The sequence below is a fragment of the Harpia harpyja genome, chromosome 21 (genome assembly GCF_026419915.1).
Source record: "Harpia harpyja isolate bHarHar1 chromosome 21, bHarHar1 primary haplotype, whole genome shotgun sequence".
Lineage (NCBI taxonomy): Eukaryota > Metazoa > Chordata > Aves > Accipitriformes > Accipitridae > Harpia > Harpia harpyja.
Window position 1 is genome coordinate 10,911,514 of NC_068960.1, and position 17,230 is coordinate 10,928,743.

The following is a 17,230-nucleotide window of genomic DNA, read 5'->3' on the forward strand; positions in this document are numbered from 1 at the left end:
AAAACCCAGCAGTTTCTTCGCCAACAGCTGTTCAGTAGCCTCTTCACCCACGTTAGGAGCAGTTAACAGTTTCTGCTGGACAAGTGCCTAAAATAGCAAAGTCCAGTGCCTGCTGCCATACTGGTGCTCAAATACCAGGAAAGAAGCAATTTTTCCCCTCTACTTTCTCCAAACCTTACTCAAGGGCAGAGACAAAAAAAATTCAAACAACAGATCCAAGTTATGAGCACTCTAAAGGTTTATCAATGGATCTCAAAACCAGGAGCATTTAGAACTAGTGAGATACAAGTTAGTTATTTTTTCTTTTTAGCTGAGGTCAAAGAGAAACAGAAGTGCCCATGTTGCTGGGTAATTCTGAAACAGACATCTTTTAGCATACCATAATCTCTGATATAAACATCTTTTAAATGCTTGCTTTCCGTTCCTAAATTGGTAATGAAGAGAGAAGGCAACAGAAGGAGAAAATAATCAAAACATACTTTCACACTGGTAATCTTTGAAAGGGCACAGTTTTGCTGTTGGCTTGCACAAAGTAAGAGCAAACAAAAATACCATCAGCTTTCACACATTAAGCTGTGCTGAAAGGACAAAAGAAAAGGCATTCCCAAAATTACATGTGACAAACCCCCCGTTTTTCAGATGAGACGGAGTCCCCAACTTTACATCCACGTGGTACTGTAAGTGACAAATCAGGAGCTCAAGTCTCAAAAAAAATGGTAATAGTCATCAAAAGGAAGTTGTCTGGAAGTTGGCTAAAGCAAGATATATAAAGGAGTTAATGCTTGAAGATTCCATCCTCTCAAAATCTGGTGTAAGGAACAGCAAGCAGTGTTTAAAAGGACAGGTCTGCTGGCTCTTTGCAGATGTACTTCTTTCTAGATTAGACTATTTGACTGAATTATGCAATTAGCACAGGTGACTACAGCAGGCTCAGAACTATGCTAATAGCCTATTTCGTAAGTTGCTCTGAAGAATTTTTAAATATTAAAAAATAAAAGTCTGTCCAACACCTCCAGTAATCTGAATGTCTAGAGCTGATCAAGAGGAGCACCTGGACTTGCCATGTCTACGCTTTTGCAGCATTAATTTTTAATAGCTATTGTGTAGCATAAGTGCAACATACACAGAGCAGTTGTGTTTAGCTCAGCAGTAGCTACGCACTCAAAGTCCAAATAAAACCCACTAATCTAAAGAGGGTTTATTGGCATCTCGGTGGCTTCCCAACTCTGTTTTTCTCTTCAGAGCAAAACAAGTGTTTTACTTTAGGTCCAGTAGGGACTTTAGAGAAAAAACAAGTTTTTACCTAGACCACAGCAACAACACATGATGCCCCCACGTTTCTGTGGGAGAACCCGTATTTCCAACCACTCTCTCGGCTGGGCAGGCTGAGCTGTGTTCCCACCCGCAGCAGGCTGCAGCTGGATGGCCAGGCCAGGCCACCAGATGGAGGCAGAACCCAGACCAGGGGGTTTGGGAGCCAGCAAGCATCACCACTATGCAGCCCCTGGGAGACAGCCCAGCCCGGCCAGAGCACCTACCCATGGCAGCCTTTCATCCTCAGAAAGCCACTCACTCCACGCAGGCCACCTGCTCTGCCAGTTGAGCCAGTATAGGACTCCCATGCAATCATATGAAGTTAAGTCAAGAGCTTAATTAGCACTTTCACTGTTCCAGTTGTCTGTCCAGTCTGGACATGAAGAGTTAGGGCTTTCAATTCCAAGTTGATTTTTTTTTTCTTTCCTTTTTCCTCCTCATTTAAGGCTATCTCAAAGTGAAAACACAGCATACGTAGGAGAGAAAAACAACCTAAAAGATTCTTGTCCCATGATTCCAAGTTTAAGGTAATACCAAAATTGCTAAAGCTAGAAAATAAGAATGAAGGTGGTGTGCACTGATTTACACCAAGTTCATGCACTCCTAGTTCCCTAGATGGTCGCAAGATGCACAGGAATGCCAAAATGCTAAAGGCATCAGTGACCCAGAGCACAACTGTTTCTGTGCTACGTTGCGGTTGAACCACTAAAGGATATCTTCAGAGATGTCTCAAGACTGGGAACAGTTTTACAGAAGCAGCTGTATTCACACACATGAAGAACTAGGATGTTATGTGCAGGTCTCCTGAAAATCCTGAGCTGTTTTCTCAGCAGAATCAGCTCTTCTAGATGTGAAATATCTTCCATGGTGCAGCAAATAATGTCAGCCAGGATATATCTACATGAACTGAAATCTGATACAGTAAATTCAACAGTTTTCTTTTACTCTTTTATAAATATTAACATGCTTATAATAAATGTTTATTATTGTTAACACCACCACCACTATCTTCACATGGGCTGCAGTGGCACACACGACTGCTGTAAGATGGAAGAAACAGCACAGCAGGATCTGAACTGGTTTCATAGATCCTTAACATTTTAATGAACAGATCAGAACAAAATGGTTCTGAGAGAAAGAACTTTGCTTTTAAAGATAAGGGTCTTTTCAAAGACTAGAAGAAATGGTCCATAGAGCAAAGAGCATGGAATGAACTGGGGAGAGGCACAGCCTTTCTCTAGATAAGACCAAGGATGCTAAGTCTGGCCACTTACCTGTCAGGCCTGACAGGTATTTGGCAATTTTTTCCACAAAATACAGAAAAATAGCCAGCAGTGCAGCTAAATAAGGTTTCCATTTTTTCTGCTGATCTAAATGAAATTAATTGTGCCATCAAAAAAAAAAACCAACACAACAAACCAGAAAAACATGGAGTTAGGCTTCCACATGCTCCATAGGAAGTGAGAACCTACCCACCTACAGAAGCACAAGACCACCAGCTATGAAGAGCCTCCCGGTGGGCAGATAATTACCTCTTCACCAGGAGGGGACCTGGGGGATGAGAACAGGATGAACTCAGGCCATGCCACAGCAATACACTTCAGGGAAACCCTGCTCTGCAGCAGCTAGATGAAGGTGTCCAGCTCACATCCTTCCCAAGGACTAAGCTGCTCGTTGCCGTACACGCTCCCAGTACAGTTCCCACCCCGTCCCAGATGCTGCCTTTCAGAGCTGGCATTAGCTTTGCTGCGTAAAGGAAAATATGCGACATCAAGGCACTCAAAGAAAATAGGTGTCTGCTACGTGACTCTGAGCTCAGCTGCTGGAATTCAGTGCCACACCCCTGAATTTAGTAGTGCTGCCCCCCGCCCCCCAACAGCTGGAGGGAAGGCTCATCACCCTGGGCTGTGAGACCACTGATCCCTGCTGGATGGCAACACTCTCTTGTACTGCAGGTCACATGCTGTCAGGCCAGGTTTCACTTACCCAGGAGTGCTGACAGTGTCCCAAGTACTAAATAAGCATTAGGTCCAAACAACACGCACAAAAATGAGGCCAGATTAAATAAGGAAAATCCGCTGATTTTAGTGCCAGATTCTAATAGCTTACCTTGCAGCAAGTTCTGTCATTTTCTGCAGTTGGTCCCAGTAACACTGTATGCAGGGATCAGCATATGGCCCTCTCTTTCCTAGCTGAAACAGGATCTCACAGCTACACTGCTCCTACCTCAAGGTACCCTAAAGTACCTCTATGACACTGCTCTTACGCGCAGGTTCTGTGGGAAGAAACCTGCATTTGTTCAGCTAGCTCTGTGTGCAGTAAAGGTTAGTTCAGACCGATCCTCATCATGCATAATACAATTTTGTTCAAGTTAAATCCAGACAAGATATTCATCATTTTTATGAGGACAGACATTTGAAATCAGGATCATGAATCAATGCAGCAACAGGACAAAGCACTGACAGGTACTTAGGGCAAACAGAAAAGAGTATCTACTCCAGAGCTGGGGCAGAACGGTTTGTACTAGAAAGAGTATAAATATATAGAACTGGGAGAACACAATGATGCATATTAATAACGACATGATTGAAAAAGAACAAGACTGAAGCACACACAAAGAGAAGTCTTCTGATCCCTTGCTGCACTATTTATAAGGTTATCCTGCAAAATACAGCATTTTGGACACGCAGTTCCCCAAATGATCACAAACAGCCCATGAACAGGGCAGAGAACATCCAGTGACACTTCCCAGTGTACCCAGTTTGAGATTGCAAATGCAGTTTAAATCATTCCTGCACAGACAACTCCACTGCAAACATTTTGCACAGTGGAAGCATAATTCTGCAGGTTCTGCGTTTCAAACAAACCATGCTCCTAAGTGCAGTTCCATTGTTTTCAAAGGACTTACTCACATGGATATGTCAAGGCTTGTAAACGTCTGTTAATCAGCGTGCAATGGAAAGCATCCTTTCCTCAAATCTGAAATCAGTTTCCCCGAAGTAAAAACTCTAGCAATACAACCTCCTTTGAATTCAATCCCAAACCTGCAGAGTACTTGCTGAGTCCCCATCTCAGTAACAAGCTGCACTAAACCCACAAGGCTTTTCAAAGGTATCTGAGATCATGTCTGAATTCCTTCACTGGACGTTCTCCACAGCATTGCCTTGAGGAAGGTGATGGTGGTAACTAGTTTGCCCAGGCAAAGAGAGAACACAGGGGAGCTTTACTGTCTCCTTGTCCAATGCCAGTGGCCCCTCTCCCCTCTCCTTCCCAGGGCTCTCCCAGGAAGGAGTGGAAGGGGAAGGATCACAAAGCATTCTTGGAAGATGACTGTCCCCAAGTGGGTAAGGTCTCATGGTGGTATTCACAGCTCCTCCTCTGGGTCTCCTCTGCAAATAGATCTGTCCCCATTTTAATGCAGCTGCGTAAAACAACACCAGCCACGCACCTTACCTGACAAGCTCATTTCTCTGCTCTATACTCCGTTCCTTACTAACCATTTGCTCCAATCTTTCCACCCTTCTGTCTGTCACAATGCTGCGTAAACGTTAGGTGATTTGAAAAACCAAAACCTACCGCTCCTCCCCAAACTCCCAAATCACCCCTTTCCTATTCCATTTCCACAGAGGAAGTTAACACCAAGCTGCCCAGGAAATGTGGCAGGCATAGGCCATGGACACCACAGGTATGACAAGGTCCACAGCACCACAGAATCCTGTTCTACTGATCCATCGTTATTACCTGGTCTGCTCAACAAACTGCAGCACTCCAATTACAAGAGAAACCATGAGATGTGATCCAGCCCTACCACAACACACAGTTATTTGCACTCAAGGTTTCTTACCCGCCCTAACACTCCCCAGACGTCAGGCCTAGCAGCCTGGCTAGTCTAAGCAGTACCAGTAATTTCTATTTTCAAGGCAAAAACCTGAACTGCCAAAGCTAACCCTTTGTCAAATACAACACAAGAAATGACACATCATGCTATCTTTCAAACAATTTTTTTACTTCAAGTTCTTTGCAAATATTTGTATAGTCATTACAAAAAATACCAAAGAAAATTTCAGTCTATTCAATTTCAGAGAGTCATAATTTACAAAAAAAATAAATAGTTTTACTCTAAAGAAGACAATTGTCTAGTATTAAGGTCAGCAATATCATTCACCGAAGTCCACATTCTCAGAGTGCTGAGTATTTGGGTCCATCTGACTTAGTTTGCCTTCTTCCAGCATTTTCCTTTAAAAAAAGACTAATCAGAACATGAGAAAAGTAACTTTTTTCTTCCCACAGAAAACTGAACATTCAACATAGATCTCAAAAAACAATTGCTAACTGAATTGTTAGACCCCTCTGACACACAACTTTAAGAACAGTAACACTTTCTTTTTTTAAACAACTGTAACAGAAGTTTCCCACAAAATTTAAGAGTCAACAGCAGCAGCATGAAGGGCATGTTTCTTTGATATAAGGCTAATGGTCCTTGATGTGGCAGAGCTTCTATTAAAGCACAGAACTGCCAAAGCCAAGGGTATTACAATCCGTATCACGCCGAGCCTGCAACCTCCGCTCAGGCAAATCCTCGCTTCTCAGCCTAGTCCCCACAGGCGTCACCAGGATTCGCCACCCAAGTCAGAATTCCTGAGTGAACTGGGTGTAAGATCAGGTACCGCAACACACCAGCTGCTGCACGAATTTGGTTTTGGAGTGATTGTCATTCTAGACATGCTTAAATACTGCTTTGAAGTTGACTGTGCTTTTTCACATCAGTACTACTGACATATTATAGTGAACTTGCTGCTATACACTGTAAACACATGAAACCTTTAGGACAATGCATAAAAGCATTAACCAAGTACAGTAAATGCCATAATGAGAAAGCCTGGCACACATGTTATTTCACAAGAAGAAGAATCTTTGGACTATAGTACTATATGCCACAAAATGTTCCAAGTGCATCCCACAATAGGTGGCTCATCAAACGAGGAATCAGCAAACAAGCAAATAACTAGCATTTGCAAAAATGTTTTAAACAAAAAAAAAAAAAAAAAGGGGGGGGGGAACTTCAGAACATAAGAGCAGATGAAAAAAAGCTTTTCTGAACTTCTCTGATTAATCACTCCACCTTACATTTGAGCTTATAATGACAGGTTTCAGGCAAAAATTAAAAGTCTCTGGATTGTTTTGCACAGTGTATGTGCTTCTCCTAAAGCTGGCTAAAATCAATACTAAGGAGAATAAAAAAAGAAAAAAAATTGCATTTTTACGTTACTTCCATCGCCATGCTCCATCTGCTTTCACTAGGTCTGAAACTGAACTGTACAGTTCACACCAGCTCAGGGGAAGTTACTGTTCTCTGACTGTATCACCTCCCTCTTTCTCACAGGAACTAACCAAGTTCAAATGTTACACTAAGCCTGAATCTTTGGCCATGCTATAGAAAATGCCTTTTTCCTGAAGTAGGTGGTCTGGGCTACCACACTCCACCACTTCTCCTCTGTCCAGGACTAAAACTCTGTAAAACAAGGGAAAAAAAAACACGGTCACAAGAAGATGCAGAAAGCCAATGAACACAGATACATATGTACAGACAGAAACTGACTGTAGCATAGCCATTATATGCAAGTGAAGACAGTCCAGACTGTATGAATGGACAGAGGTTCTCAACTCTGTCCTTCCTGACCTCATTGCAGATGGTCTGTCTGGTCTGTTTTCTATGTAGCATGTTTACCTAGTCATTTGCAGGTAGCCATGAGACTTTTGACTGTGCTTTGAGCCAGCCAGAAACTAGATGGCAGCACTTCTTGTCAAGGTGAGGGCCCCTAAGACCTTCCAAGATCTGGGATAACTTTCCTATAATACTGCACCACATCAGCTGCTGTTATACAGCTTCTGCTGACGAAATACAAATGCAGACATAGCTTATGCAAAACAAACGTGCAACTGCAATTAGGAAGTTTACAAAGAAGTTACAGCAGTCAGTAAAGTCAGCTCACAGTTAAAACACTGCCTTCAGCTACCACCACTAATTGGCCAGGTACTGCAGAGATGCTTGCTAAGCCCTTAGCAGGTGCTGCTGCATGGTGTTACCCGCTGCCGTGACTGAACTGGGTGTTCGTCTGGTGACACTGCTGCTGGTGCTGGGCCTGGCACAGGCAATGTTCCTGTTTCTTATCTTTCACTATTGACAGCACAAAGAGAGGTCTACAAAAGTACACAAAAACCTTGTCACTGGTCACTTTGCTCTCTGCCATTCTGTGATAAAAAGGACAAGAGAGCTGAAAACTGAAATTATGAGACAACAACTCTGCCCTCAACCACACCTTAGCAAGGCAGCTGAAGGTGAGGGAGGCTGTATGAACTATAACCAAAAGTGACGGAAAGAGAAGCATCAAATAAACCTCAAACAAGCACAGGACCTCCCCCTTTGATTCCTTATGCTGTCTGTGCCTAGTTTAGGGTATGAGCTCCCTAAAACTCTGATGCCTCTTCCAGCTGTGCCTAAATTAAGGCAAGGCCCGGGAATAGACTCCTATCCTCGTCTCCCTCCCCTTCCCAGTTTGCCTGGGCAGGAATGGCACAACAGCAGTGCAACAGAGGGATCAGAGGAGCTCTCCAGGCCAAGCACAGCCACTGCAAGCCAGAACACACACACACACACCACCCATCAAAACAGGTATTCCAGCAGCTCTGTGTAGAGGTGGCTAAAAATGCGCTGGTAAATATTTAGCTAACACAAAGATGCTCATTTAAATAGAGCAAAATGCAAGTCACACATGCCATTCTTCAAGATAAAAGTGGTATTACTTTACCTTGTGTAGTCCATTATCGTGTTCAGACGATGTGCTATAGTTAATACAGTACATTCTTCAAACTGAGACTTTATTGTTGACTGTATAAGCTTATCTGTTTCAAGATCAACAGCTGCTGTGGCTTCATCTAGAACCAGTATTTTCGACTTCCTGAGCAGAGCTCGTGCCAGGCACACCAGCTGGCGCTGTCCCACACTACGCAGATGGGATGGGAGGGTGGGGAAAAAAAGTCAGAACAAGTTTGCAGTATTCATTTTGAAGCCTAGCAATTCCTTGTTCTAAAGTATAGGTGCCAAGAATCCAGCAAAACAGATAAGGTTGGTCTTACTACTTCACTGCAGAGTATCTAACAGCATCTGAAACTAGATCCCCTCACAATGAAGTTCTGGCAGTGTAATAAGAGAATACATTACAAATAGTTTCAGCATAACTCTATCAGGCTGATTCACTGAATCAACGCAGTGTTGAAGACTGGACTTTACATGGTTTCTACAGACCGAACATATATCCCTGTTACAGTGCAAAAAGCAAGCTAACAACTTCCTCAGAAAAACTGCATCTGTTGGGCAAGAGCCATGGTAAGTTCAGAGCATCCACTATAAATAGCAGGCTGCTGCTACTAAAATCCTTTCCAAGACTGCCCAAGATGTCAAACCTTGCAGCATTCCGAGTATTTCTTAAATTACTTTAAATTCCCAAACTTAAGAGTTTAAAACACGTTGAATAAAACCTAGTTGGTTGATTGCCTGGTCATGCATTAAGAATTCCCCAACTCCCTCCCCAGATTCTCATACAGGGCGAGGGGGAGGAGCCCCACACTGCATTGCTATTGCTAGGGTCTAGATACATACTGTCCCAAGTGAGCTGCAAGGTTTCTGGAAGTGGAAAGTCTAGTTGCAGATGGAAGGGCACGCACACACCTCTCTCAGTTCTCACTCAGTTCTTAAGGCAATATTCACAAGCACGGTTCTTTGACATACCTGAGGTTCTCACCACCTTCAGCACACTCATGATTAAGTTTATCAGGAAGGGACGATACAAAGTTTTTCAGGTGAGCCAATTCCAAAGACCTCCAAATGTCTTCATCAGAGTGTTGGTCAAAAGGATCAAGATTCATACGCAAAGAGCCAGAAAACAATATTGGATCCTAGTCATAGAAAGAGGTAATTGACAATGTACACAGAACATGGCAAGCGCTCCAAAAATACTTCTTAGATAGTGAAAGAAAAACAACATGTCCAGATGCAGCTGCAAGCAAGCTAATCTACTGAGTTTAGGAGTGAGACCTCACTTTTTCCAACAGCAAGTTATTCTCCCTCACCCTTATTCCTTATGCCTCTTGGGGGCCTGACCTCTGCAGACTCTGGCACTCCAGACCTTTCCGTGAGTCAGCAACTCATGAATCCAGGGGAAAAAAAACCAAACAAACAAACAAAAAAAAACCAAACCCAAAACAAATCACAACCAGCCAACTTTTTTACTGGGCTACTAAGTTAAAGAACAGGCACTCCCTGCCCAACCTTCTGCTGTCAGCAGGGACTACTAGGTCAACTTTCTACTTCTTAGGGAATTACACCATCTGTAAATATTTCAAAAGTCTTCAGCTGCAGTATTAGTGAAATGAACGCATTTTTTTCTTGGACATGGAGAAATACTACTTTGGAAATACTTTTGACCTAGTAGTGTCAGACTGATGCAAAGTGATCAAAAGAACAAAGCAAAGTCCCCCCAGATTTCCAAAAGAAGTGGTGCAGAAAACCTTCTACAGTGTGCTCACTTGTTTTTGCCAGCATGCTGCAATGGTGATTTATATAACCACATTTTATGGTCTGTCTTTGAATAAGAACAGGCAGTCAATAAAGGCTACATGGTAAGAATAAGAAGGCTTGAGACTGCAAGTCCAGTGCTTGTAAATCCGTATTTCCAAACGTTTTCGACTATCAAACCCACAGCTGCTGGGCTAGACTGGGATGATTATGTACTTGTTTCTGTGAGTGAACAGTACTGCACAACTCGCTCATGAGATCCTGCCGAAGTCAGAATGCTTTGTACAAAGGCCCGAAGAGTGCATATCAAGCCTGAAATAGCAACACAAAATCCCAATCCCTCATAACTAGACTATGCAGTACCTTCATTCCATTTCTAAAAAGAATGGAACTACCTAAAATGAAAGCGGAAACCTATCCCTAGAAAAACTGCCCTGCGGGCTCTCCACAAATGGAAATACTCAGACTTTACTTCCCCTCTACTGGCCAAAAGAGCAATGGTGGCAGTTAACTAAGGGACCCCGATCAGGTGTTCAGCTGGGATCAGATCTCCCCACTCAGGCTAAGCTGTCTATAGCATTTAAGTGATCAGTGTGGGGTGCTGACAAGGCCCATGAGTCCAAAGGCCAAGGGTTTGGTTCCACACCACAACTCAGCTATAGCCAAGCTCCTACTTGTTACCCAGCACAAGCAAATCAAAGCCAGTCTAGGAAAAAATCTTGGTTTCAAGTCCATGAAAGAGCGTGCTGAAATGACTCAATTTCATAGCTATAGATCACAAAAGGAATAAATATATTCTCCCTAGTACATTAGAGAAACAGCACTGTTACAAAACGAGTTCTGGTAATGGCAGGATTTTGCACCTACCTGAGGGATGATGGTGATCTTGAACCGCAAGTCATGGAGCCCTATCTTTGCAATATTAATTCCATCAATAATAATTTCTCCTTCAGCTGCTTCATTAATCCGAAACAAGCCTAAAGTAAGTGAGGATTTTCCAGCTCCCGTTCTTCCAACTATTCCAATCTGTTGGGAAGAATACAGGAACAACTTACTCCAAGGAAGAGTTACAGCATTTCCAAGCATCTGCTTGAAATTGACACATTTTCAGAAGGTTGTCATATTTGCTGGGCTATCAACACCCCAAAACAGCATAATAAATTGAGGCTGATCAAAAGGGAAGGGAAAAAAATCACTGGATATGAAGAAAACAAGAACAAAAAGCAGTCTCAAAACTTGCAATCCAATTACAGTTTTCAATTTTCCTAGAAAGGCAGATGGAATTGGGTAGAGCAGGCCAAGATTTTCCTAATCCTTTGTTTGGTTCACGCTTCACAGTTATAATTGCTGACTTGACATTTATCTTGTTTGAATTTATAGCAAAAAATATACCAAAAGCACTCAGTTTCATACTGTATGTTTTGTTTCCCAGTTAGACTGAAGTCTCCACCAATTCTTTTCTTTTTTTAAATAAATATAAAAGATTGCTACTTTGGTTGGTTGATATATCTCTTGCCATCTGCCCTTTCTAACCACTCTTGAGGTAGTATTCTGCCTATATTTGTAGGTAGAAAGCGTGCACTCAGGAAAAAAGCAAATGCCTAGTTGGATACCACAAATAAGGAAGCCGGACAGTAGGTCTGTCTTGCAGCTACCTTTTATGCTGCCGTGCAAGATCACAGTATTATTAGACACCAGAGAATCCACATAGGACTGGGGTGGGATGCATGTGAGCACATGTGCGAGGAAGCAATAGGAGAGACACACATATCGCCATCAGTTTTGCCGGATCCAGTGAATCTACTCTGAAGTCCCATTTTTTTCCTGCAGAAAGTCTCACCTTGCAACTTCTGCCTCACTAGACCAGGGCTTCCCCCCCTCTACTTAGTAGCTCATTTTCTTGAGACTATAATTAACATAATCGCTCTGCAACCTGTACTCCTCTTTGCTTACGGCAAACAAATTAGCAAAACTTTCTCGGAAGGGGAGAGAAGACAGCGTAAACCTCGCTTCCTTACGAAACCAGACCAAAAGATACTTCACAAGCCCACATAATAGCGTATCTTTATCCCATAATGCAGGATACACCCCAAAAAGGATAAAAGCCTACTACATCTGCCAGTTACAAGACGACTGATTCTACAGAAGCTCTTCTAGTTCTTAAGGACCCAAGAGACACTACAGAACAGGGTTAGACCTCTCTTCAGCTTATGCACGCAGACTTAGTACCAGTCTACTATAAATTCAGATTTATTACCTTCTCACCCCCATTTATGGTAACATTTATGTTTTTCAGAACCAAATCCAAGTCTTCCCGGTAACGTAAACCATAGCCTCGAAACTCAACCTTCCCCTCCTCGGGCCAGGTACTTGCTGGGGCGGTTTGTTCAATACTCCATTCAGCCTGAAAAAAACCACACAAATGTATCTGACCAGTTCCTCCTTCAACTGGACACAGGCTCAGAGGACTCAAGGAAAGCAATTAAGAAAAATCCTTGTTAGTCTGTAATTTGCAAAAGGAACTGTGATGGTGATGGGAAGAGAGGGAAAGAGCTGCCCCAAGGCAGATGAAATGGTATATGTAGCCAAGGGCTTTGCTATCACAAGTACCACTTGCTGGATAATCTTTCCTCTTACAAATGGCAGAATCATACATGCAACATGTATTCAGATAACCTGCTTGTACACCCCCACCACAGTAAGGAAACCATTGGGGAAGCCAGACGTGCAACTAGAAGCAGTTTAACTGAGACATAAGCACTAAAAGATTAACAGGCTGGTAAAGTAAACAGCTGCTGCCTCAGCTTCCCACAGAGGTGGGAGAGGACAGAACACACCCCACTGCATTCACTGCCAGTGCCAGACAGAAAGCCTTTTAACTGTATAAACACTGGTCTGCTACGAGAACCTGAGAAGAAAATTCTAGGAAGGGTCCTCATAAGGTTTGGCTGCAAAAATAGTGACTCAACTCAGGTTCAAGTGACAGGCGTGGCAAAGAGAAGCCATAGGGAACTCTGTTCTGTAGCCAAAAGGGGTACAACTGCAGATGAAATGAGTTGTTAGGTGATATGAATCAAAACAAAAAAAGTAAATCCTCTTTACTCCCCACACTGAGAGCAAAAAGTGAAACACAAATTAAAAAAAAAAAAAAAAGTTTAAGCACTTAGGAAACCAAAACATTTGTACAGCTCCACTGCTTAGCCCATGGCAGAACAGCACATTTCCTAAATAACACTGTATAAATATCAGTGGATACACCTCAAACGCACCCACAGGAACTACACGCTAAGATATAGCCTGTCCCTAGAGGGAGAGCACTGAGAGCACTAAGCTCTGTCCCATCCCTCAGCTCAAAGGACATGCCTAGCTGCACTCTCCAACCCATTCAGCCAGGCTGTGGGTGAGACCTCAGAACAGGACACTGACTTCTACAGGTGTGGTGGACAACGCAATGTACCTCCTTCTCCATTTCAGCGTATTCTTTGACTCTTTCTACAGCAACAATGTTGGTTTCCAGCTCAGACGACATGCGAACTAGCCAGTTCAAGTACGCTGTAATCTGCAAGAAGAAAAGAAGTCTAGAATCAGTTTACACCAAATATGTTACCTGCAATAAATAAAAAACACAAACCAACCAAAGCACTGCAAGTTCATGGAATGCATGAACACAGATAAGATCTTGGCTCATCAGTGATGGATAGGAGAAAAGTCCAGATGCCTTTAATATGCAGAGGATGAGTTGTCTTAGCCACATCCCCTAACACAGGCAAAGCACAGAAGGAACTTCCCAGATGCTATTTGTAGGTAGTATTCTCTATGTTCCTTATATTAGTTTTCCCTCCAAAGCCATAGCAAGGTTCTAACTTTCTGATGCAGTCTTACAATTCAGAGCTTTTTCTTTTTGTTTTAAAAAGGTAAAATTACCTGCAGTGAGTAGGACACTGAAAGGCCAACAAGTCCTGCGCTGAGTTTGTTGCGTGCCATCACTGCAAACAATGCTGCAAAGAGGACAATACAGTTCCCTACATACTCTAGACGGACAGCCAGCCACCTGCAAGACAGAAAAATGTAATGCATCTTTCCAGTAATTCACCCACAGAAAATTAGGAATGTGGCCAATCAATTGTTCTGTCACACGTGTTGTTTTTTGGAAAGATTAGTGATATGGCACCTGTGTACTGCCCCAAATACTGCAAGGTATTTGATATTCTGCTCCAGCAGCATGCAAACCCAGAGGCATCCAAAATTAATAAACCTTTCAGGTGCATAAATTCCTGTCTTAGTTTAGAAAGCAGTTGTGGTTAACATTGGGATCAATGAATCAAAACTTTAAAAAAAAAAAAATATTACCCAGAAGTAAGGCAGGAACTTTCAGAAAGAAAAGAAATTTGGAAGTAATCTTCATTCCATCACAGAAGTTTAAGCAAAACATCTGTGAAACAGACATATCCACACAGGCTTCCCTACCCTGGACAAGTATGCTGAGAGCTGTGATTTATAAGAAGCACAGGCAGCAGAACCATGCCCTCCCTATATAACTGCCTTTCAATATTTCAACCCCACTGTTACCTGTTTGCAACAATGCTTGGATAATAAGCTTTCTGATTTTCATCCACTTTCATGTCGTTCTGCTTTATGAAACGTTTCTGCTCCTCAAAGGCTCGAATGACACTGACTCCCAGGAGGGTCTCGTTGAAGTGAGAATATACAGGAGAACGACTGACAGACTCAAGGCGTTTGAGCTGACGAGAAGTGGCCACATAAAATCTCTGCAAATCAGAGTATGAGAATTATGGTTACATCCAGACTGCATCTGAAAAGACGAAGGGAATCATAGGAGAGTTCCCTGCCATTTGGGCTGTCAGTTCCAGAGATTCAACTTACACATAAGAATACAAGCCTTCTCCAACACTTCTAGGCCTGAAGACCATTACATACATACACGCTGCTGCCTTTAAACAACCACCAATCAAACCACCTCATGCGATAGCCACATTCTCCTCTTTCTCTTCTCTGCAAGCTTAGTTCAACACTATAAAACACACACATCACTGCCTTTAAGGTTTACTAATGGAGCCTGATTGATTTACTAATTCAAGAGTCAAAATCAAAACCCAGCTTCTCTCTGATCTGTACTGGCTCTACTAGATTTCTAAGAGTAAAGCAAGAGTGAAGCAAGCACACTCTGCCTACACAAGACAGGACTGAAAGGCTGACATTGTTCCTCTTGCTCTGTAAACGATATTCTGATGAAACAGGCACATCAGCAATGCACACGTACCCCTCTAAAGGCTACTCTTTTGTTTGGAAGCTAGTTTTAGAAAAGCCCATACATTTTCCATATTTGGGCTCTGAGCAACAAGCTATACAAAATTTGCCTCAAAATCTAATGGCATTTTTATAAAGCCTGCTTAGGTATTCAAGGATTACCTTCTGCACAGAAGTCACTCTACACTTGACAACGGAAGGAAATGCTCTGCTGACGTCAGCTAATCAAGAAACCATGCAAAGCACAGTCAGTCAAGCATGACTCAAGTCAAACACATTAAAATCCATCCCAGTGCAGAGTCAGAAAAGAACTGTCTTCATTAACAGAGGATAAGTGACTGCTGGTCCCAGTGCCCCCAGGTAAACCCCCCTACCTGCACAAACAAGTAGACAAGTCCCAGAGGTGGAATAATGACAGCAGCTATAGGTGTGGCCAGCAGAATGATGATACAAGCACCAATCACATTAAATGTCGAGCCCATGAACATCTTGATGATTGGTGGAATGGTGGAGTCAATGGTATCTATCTCCTTAGAGAAACGGTTCACCAGATTTCCACTGGGTGTACGTTCAAAGAAACTCATTGGAGACCTGAGGACGTTGTGCAGCAGGTTAAGGTGCAGGTGTCGTGAAGCAAATATTCCCCCTATTGACACAACCATCGAGTAGCCAAACACAGCAATACCTAGAAAAGACGACTTGTTTTTAACTGCTTCCACCTCTCACACAAAACATTTTCCTTAATTTTGTCATCACTTAGCATTAGCAAGTCTCTAGTACAATAATCCTGAGAACTGGGGTTCACTACAAGTAGACTCAGCAACTACTTCAAGTAATTAAAAAAAATTAAAAAAAAAAAATATCAGTGAAAACACCACATTTCACTCACGGAAGAAGTTGTTTCTCCATTACAAAATTTGGTGTAATATTTGAGCACTTTCCTTGAGTAAAGACCACTGAATTTTAACATAGCATTTAGTTTTTATGGAAGGATTTTTATGGTAATTCTGAAATGAGGTACTTGGAGTGACCACAAAGAGGACACGTAAAAAGCCGCAGAGCTGGCCTCCCTGTGGGGCCTTGGATGGACCCTCAAACAGTCAGAGGAAACACCTGCCTACACAGCTCAGCCAGGCCATGGCTGCAAGGGAGGCAGCATAGCGATGGCCTCCTGTGACAAACCGTCCCTGCGAACCAGGCCAGCACGGTTTGTTTACAGCCTAAGGAGCCATCTCCTGGGTCAGACGTTTTATCACCAACTGCTGGCTCATCAGCCCCTGCAAACCACTTTCATTCTTGTTTTGTACAAACAAAAGAAAACCATATTCACTAACTAAATAGTTTTATAGGTTGGTTTGCTTGCCCTTTTTTTATTCACTCAAGTTTTTCATCTTTCTACAAAGGAAAAAAAAAAAAAAAAACACCCCACTCTCAAATCCTTAGCAAACTGCTGCTGCAGTTCTGGGGATACAAGATCACCAAGAACAGTAGAAACATTCTGAACCAGCTAATCTTAAAATAGGAAGGACCAAGCAAACCTTGAGAAATTCCCAGTGCTCCATACACTCCCAGTCTGACATTTGTGTACTGCTGTGTCCCATTGATAACAGGATCATCCGTCCATAAACTTAGCCAGTAGTTGGAAGCCAGGGAGGCTATATGATTACACATAAAGAGCAGAATGCTCAAAAAAGAGATGAAGAGTCCAATTGCTTTCATGTAGTCCCAGTACACTGTTGCCTTCACCTGAAGACAGAAGGGGAAAAAAAATATATTCATTTTGCAGATTAAGTTTCAAAACCAGCAATTCCCCCTATTTAAAGTCAATATCTCTGCATCAGGCCATAAAAACACAACAGTTGCACTCTAGAGAGCTGCTGCTTGGCAACACAAGCTGCAAAGTGGTTCTGTGGAGATGTGCCAAACCTGACATCCCTCCCGGGCAGGCACACGTAACCTTTCCCTTGTCTTCCAAGGAAAGGGAAGGGTAGGGAGAGAGCTGCCTGAAGTAACACAGAGCATCAGTGGCAGAGCCAAAAACTTCACTGAAGAGTTCCAGTTTTTGGCGCACTC

At 42.7% G+C, this 17,230-nt stretch overlaps 1 protein-coding gene across 12 annotated transcripts in view; it reads right to left on the reverse strand.

Moving 5' to 3' along the window:
* The window catches only part of LOC128134617 (multidrug resistance-associated protein 1), a 71,893-nt gene that overhangs the window by 8,353 nt on the left and 46,310 nt on the right, over window positions 1-17,230 (reverse strand). For 6 of the 12 annotated variants that reach the window (XM_052772545.1, XM_052772543.1, XM_052772538.1 and 3 more), the window contains 10 exons: window positions 16,696-16,903; window positions 15,532-15,842; window positions 14,459-14,658; window positions 13,814-13,940; window positions 13,347-13,448; window positions 12,147-12,293; window positions 10,757-10,915; window positions 9,104-9,270; window positions 8,124-8,318; window positions 5,300-6,826 (listed from right to left, as the gene is read on the reverse strand). In XM_052772545.1, coding sequence (XP_052628505.1) covers window positions 6,718-6,826; window positions 8,124-8,318; window positions 9,104-9,270; window positions 10,757-10,915; window positions 12,147-12,293; window positions 13,347-13,448; window positions 13,814-13,940; window positions 14,459-14,658; window positions 15,532-15,842; window positions 16,696-16,903 — 1,725 coding nt within the window. In that variant the 3' untranslated portion in view covers window positions 5,300-6,717. Of the gene's footprint in view, window positions 1-1,285; window positions 1,766-5,299; window positions 6,827-8,123; window positions 8,319-9,103; window positions 9,271-10,756; window positions 10,916-12,146; window positions 12,294-13,346; window positions 13,468-13,813; window positions 13,941-14,458; window positions 14,659-15,531; window positions 15,843-16,695; window positions 16,904-17,230 lie in introns of those variants that run through there. The other 6 variants (XM_052772541.1, XM_052772542.1, XM_052772540.1 and 3 more) reach the window with 5 other exon arrangements.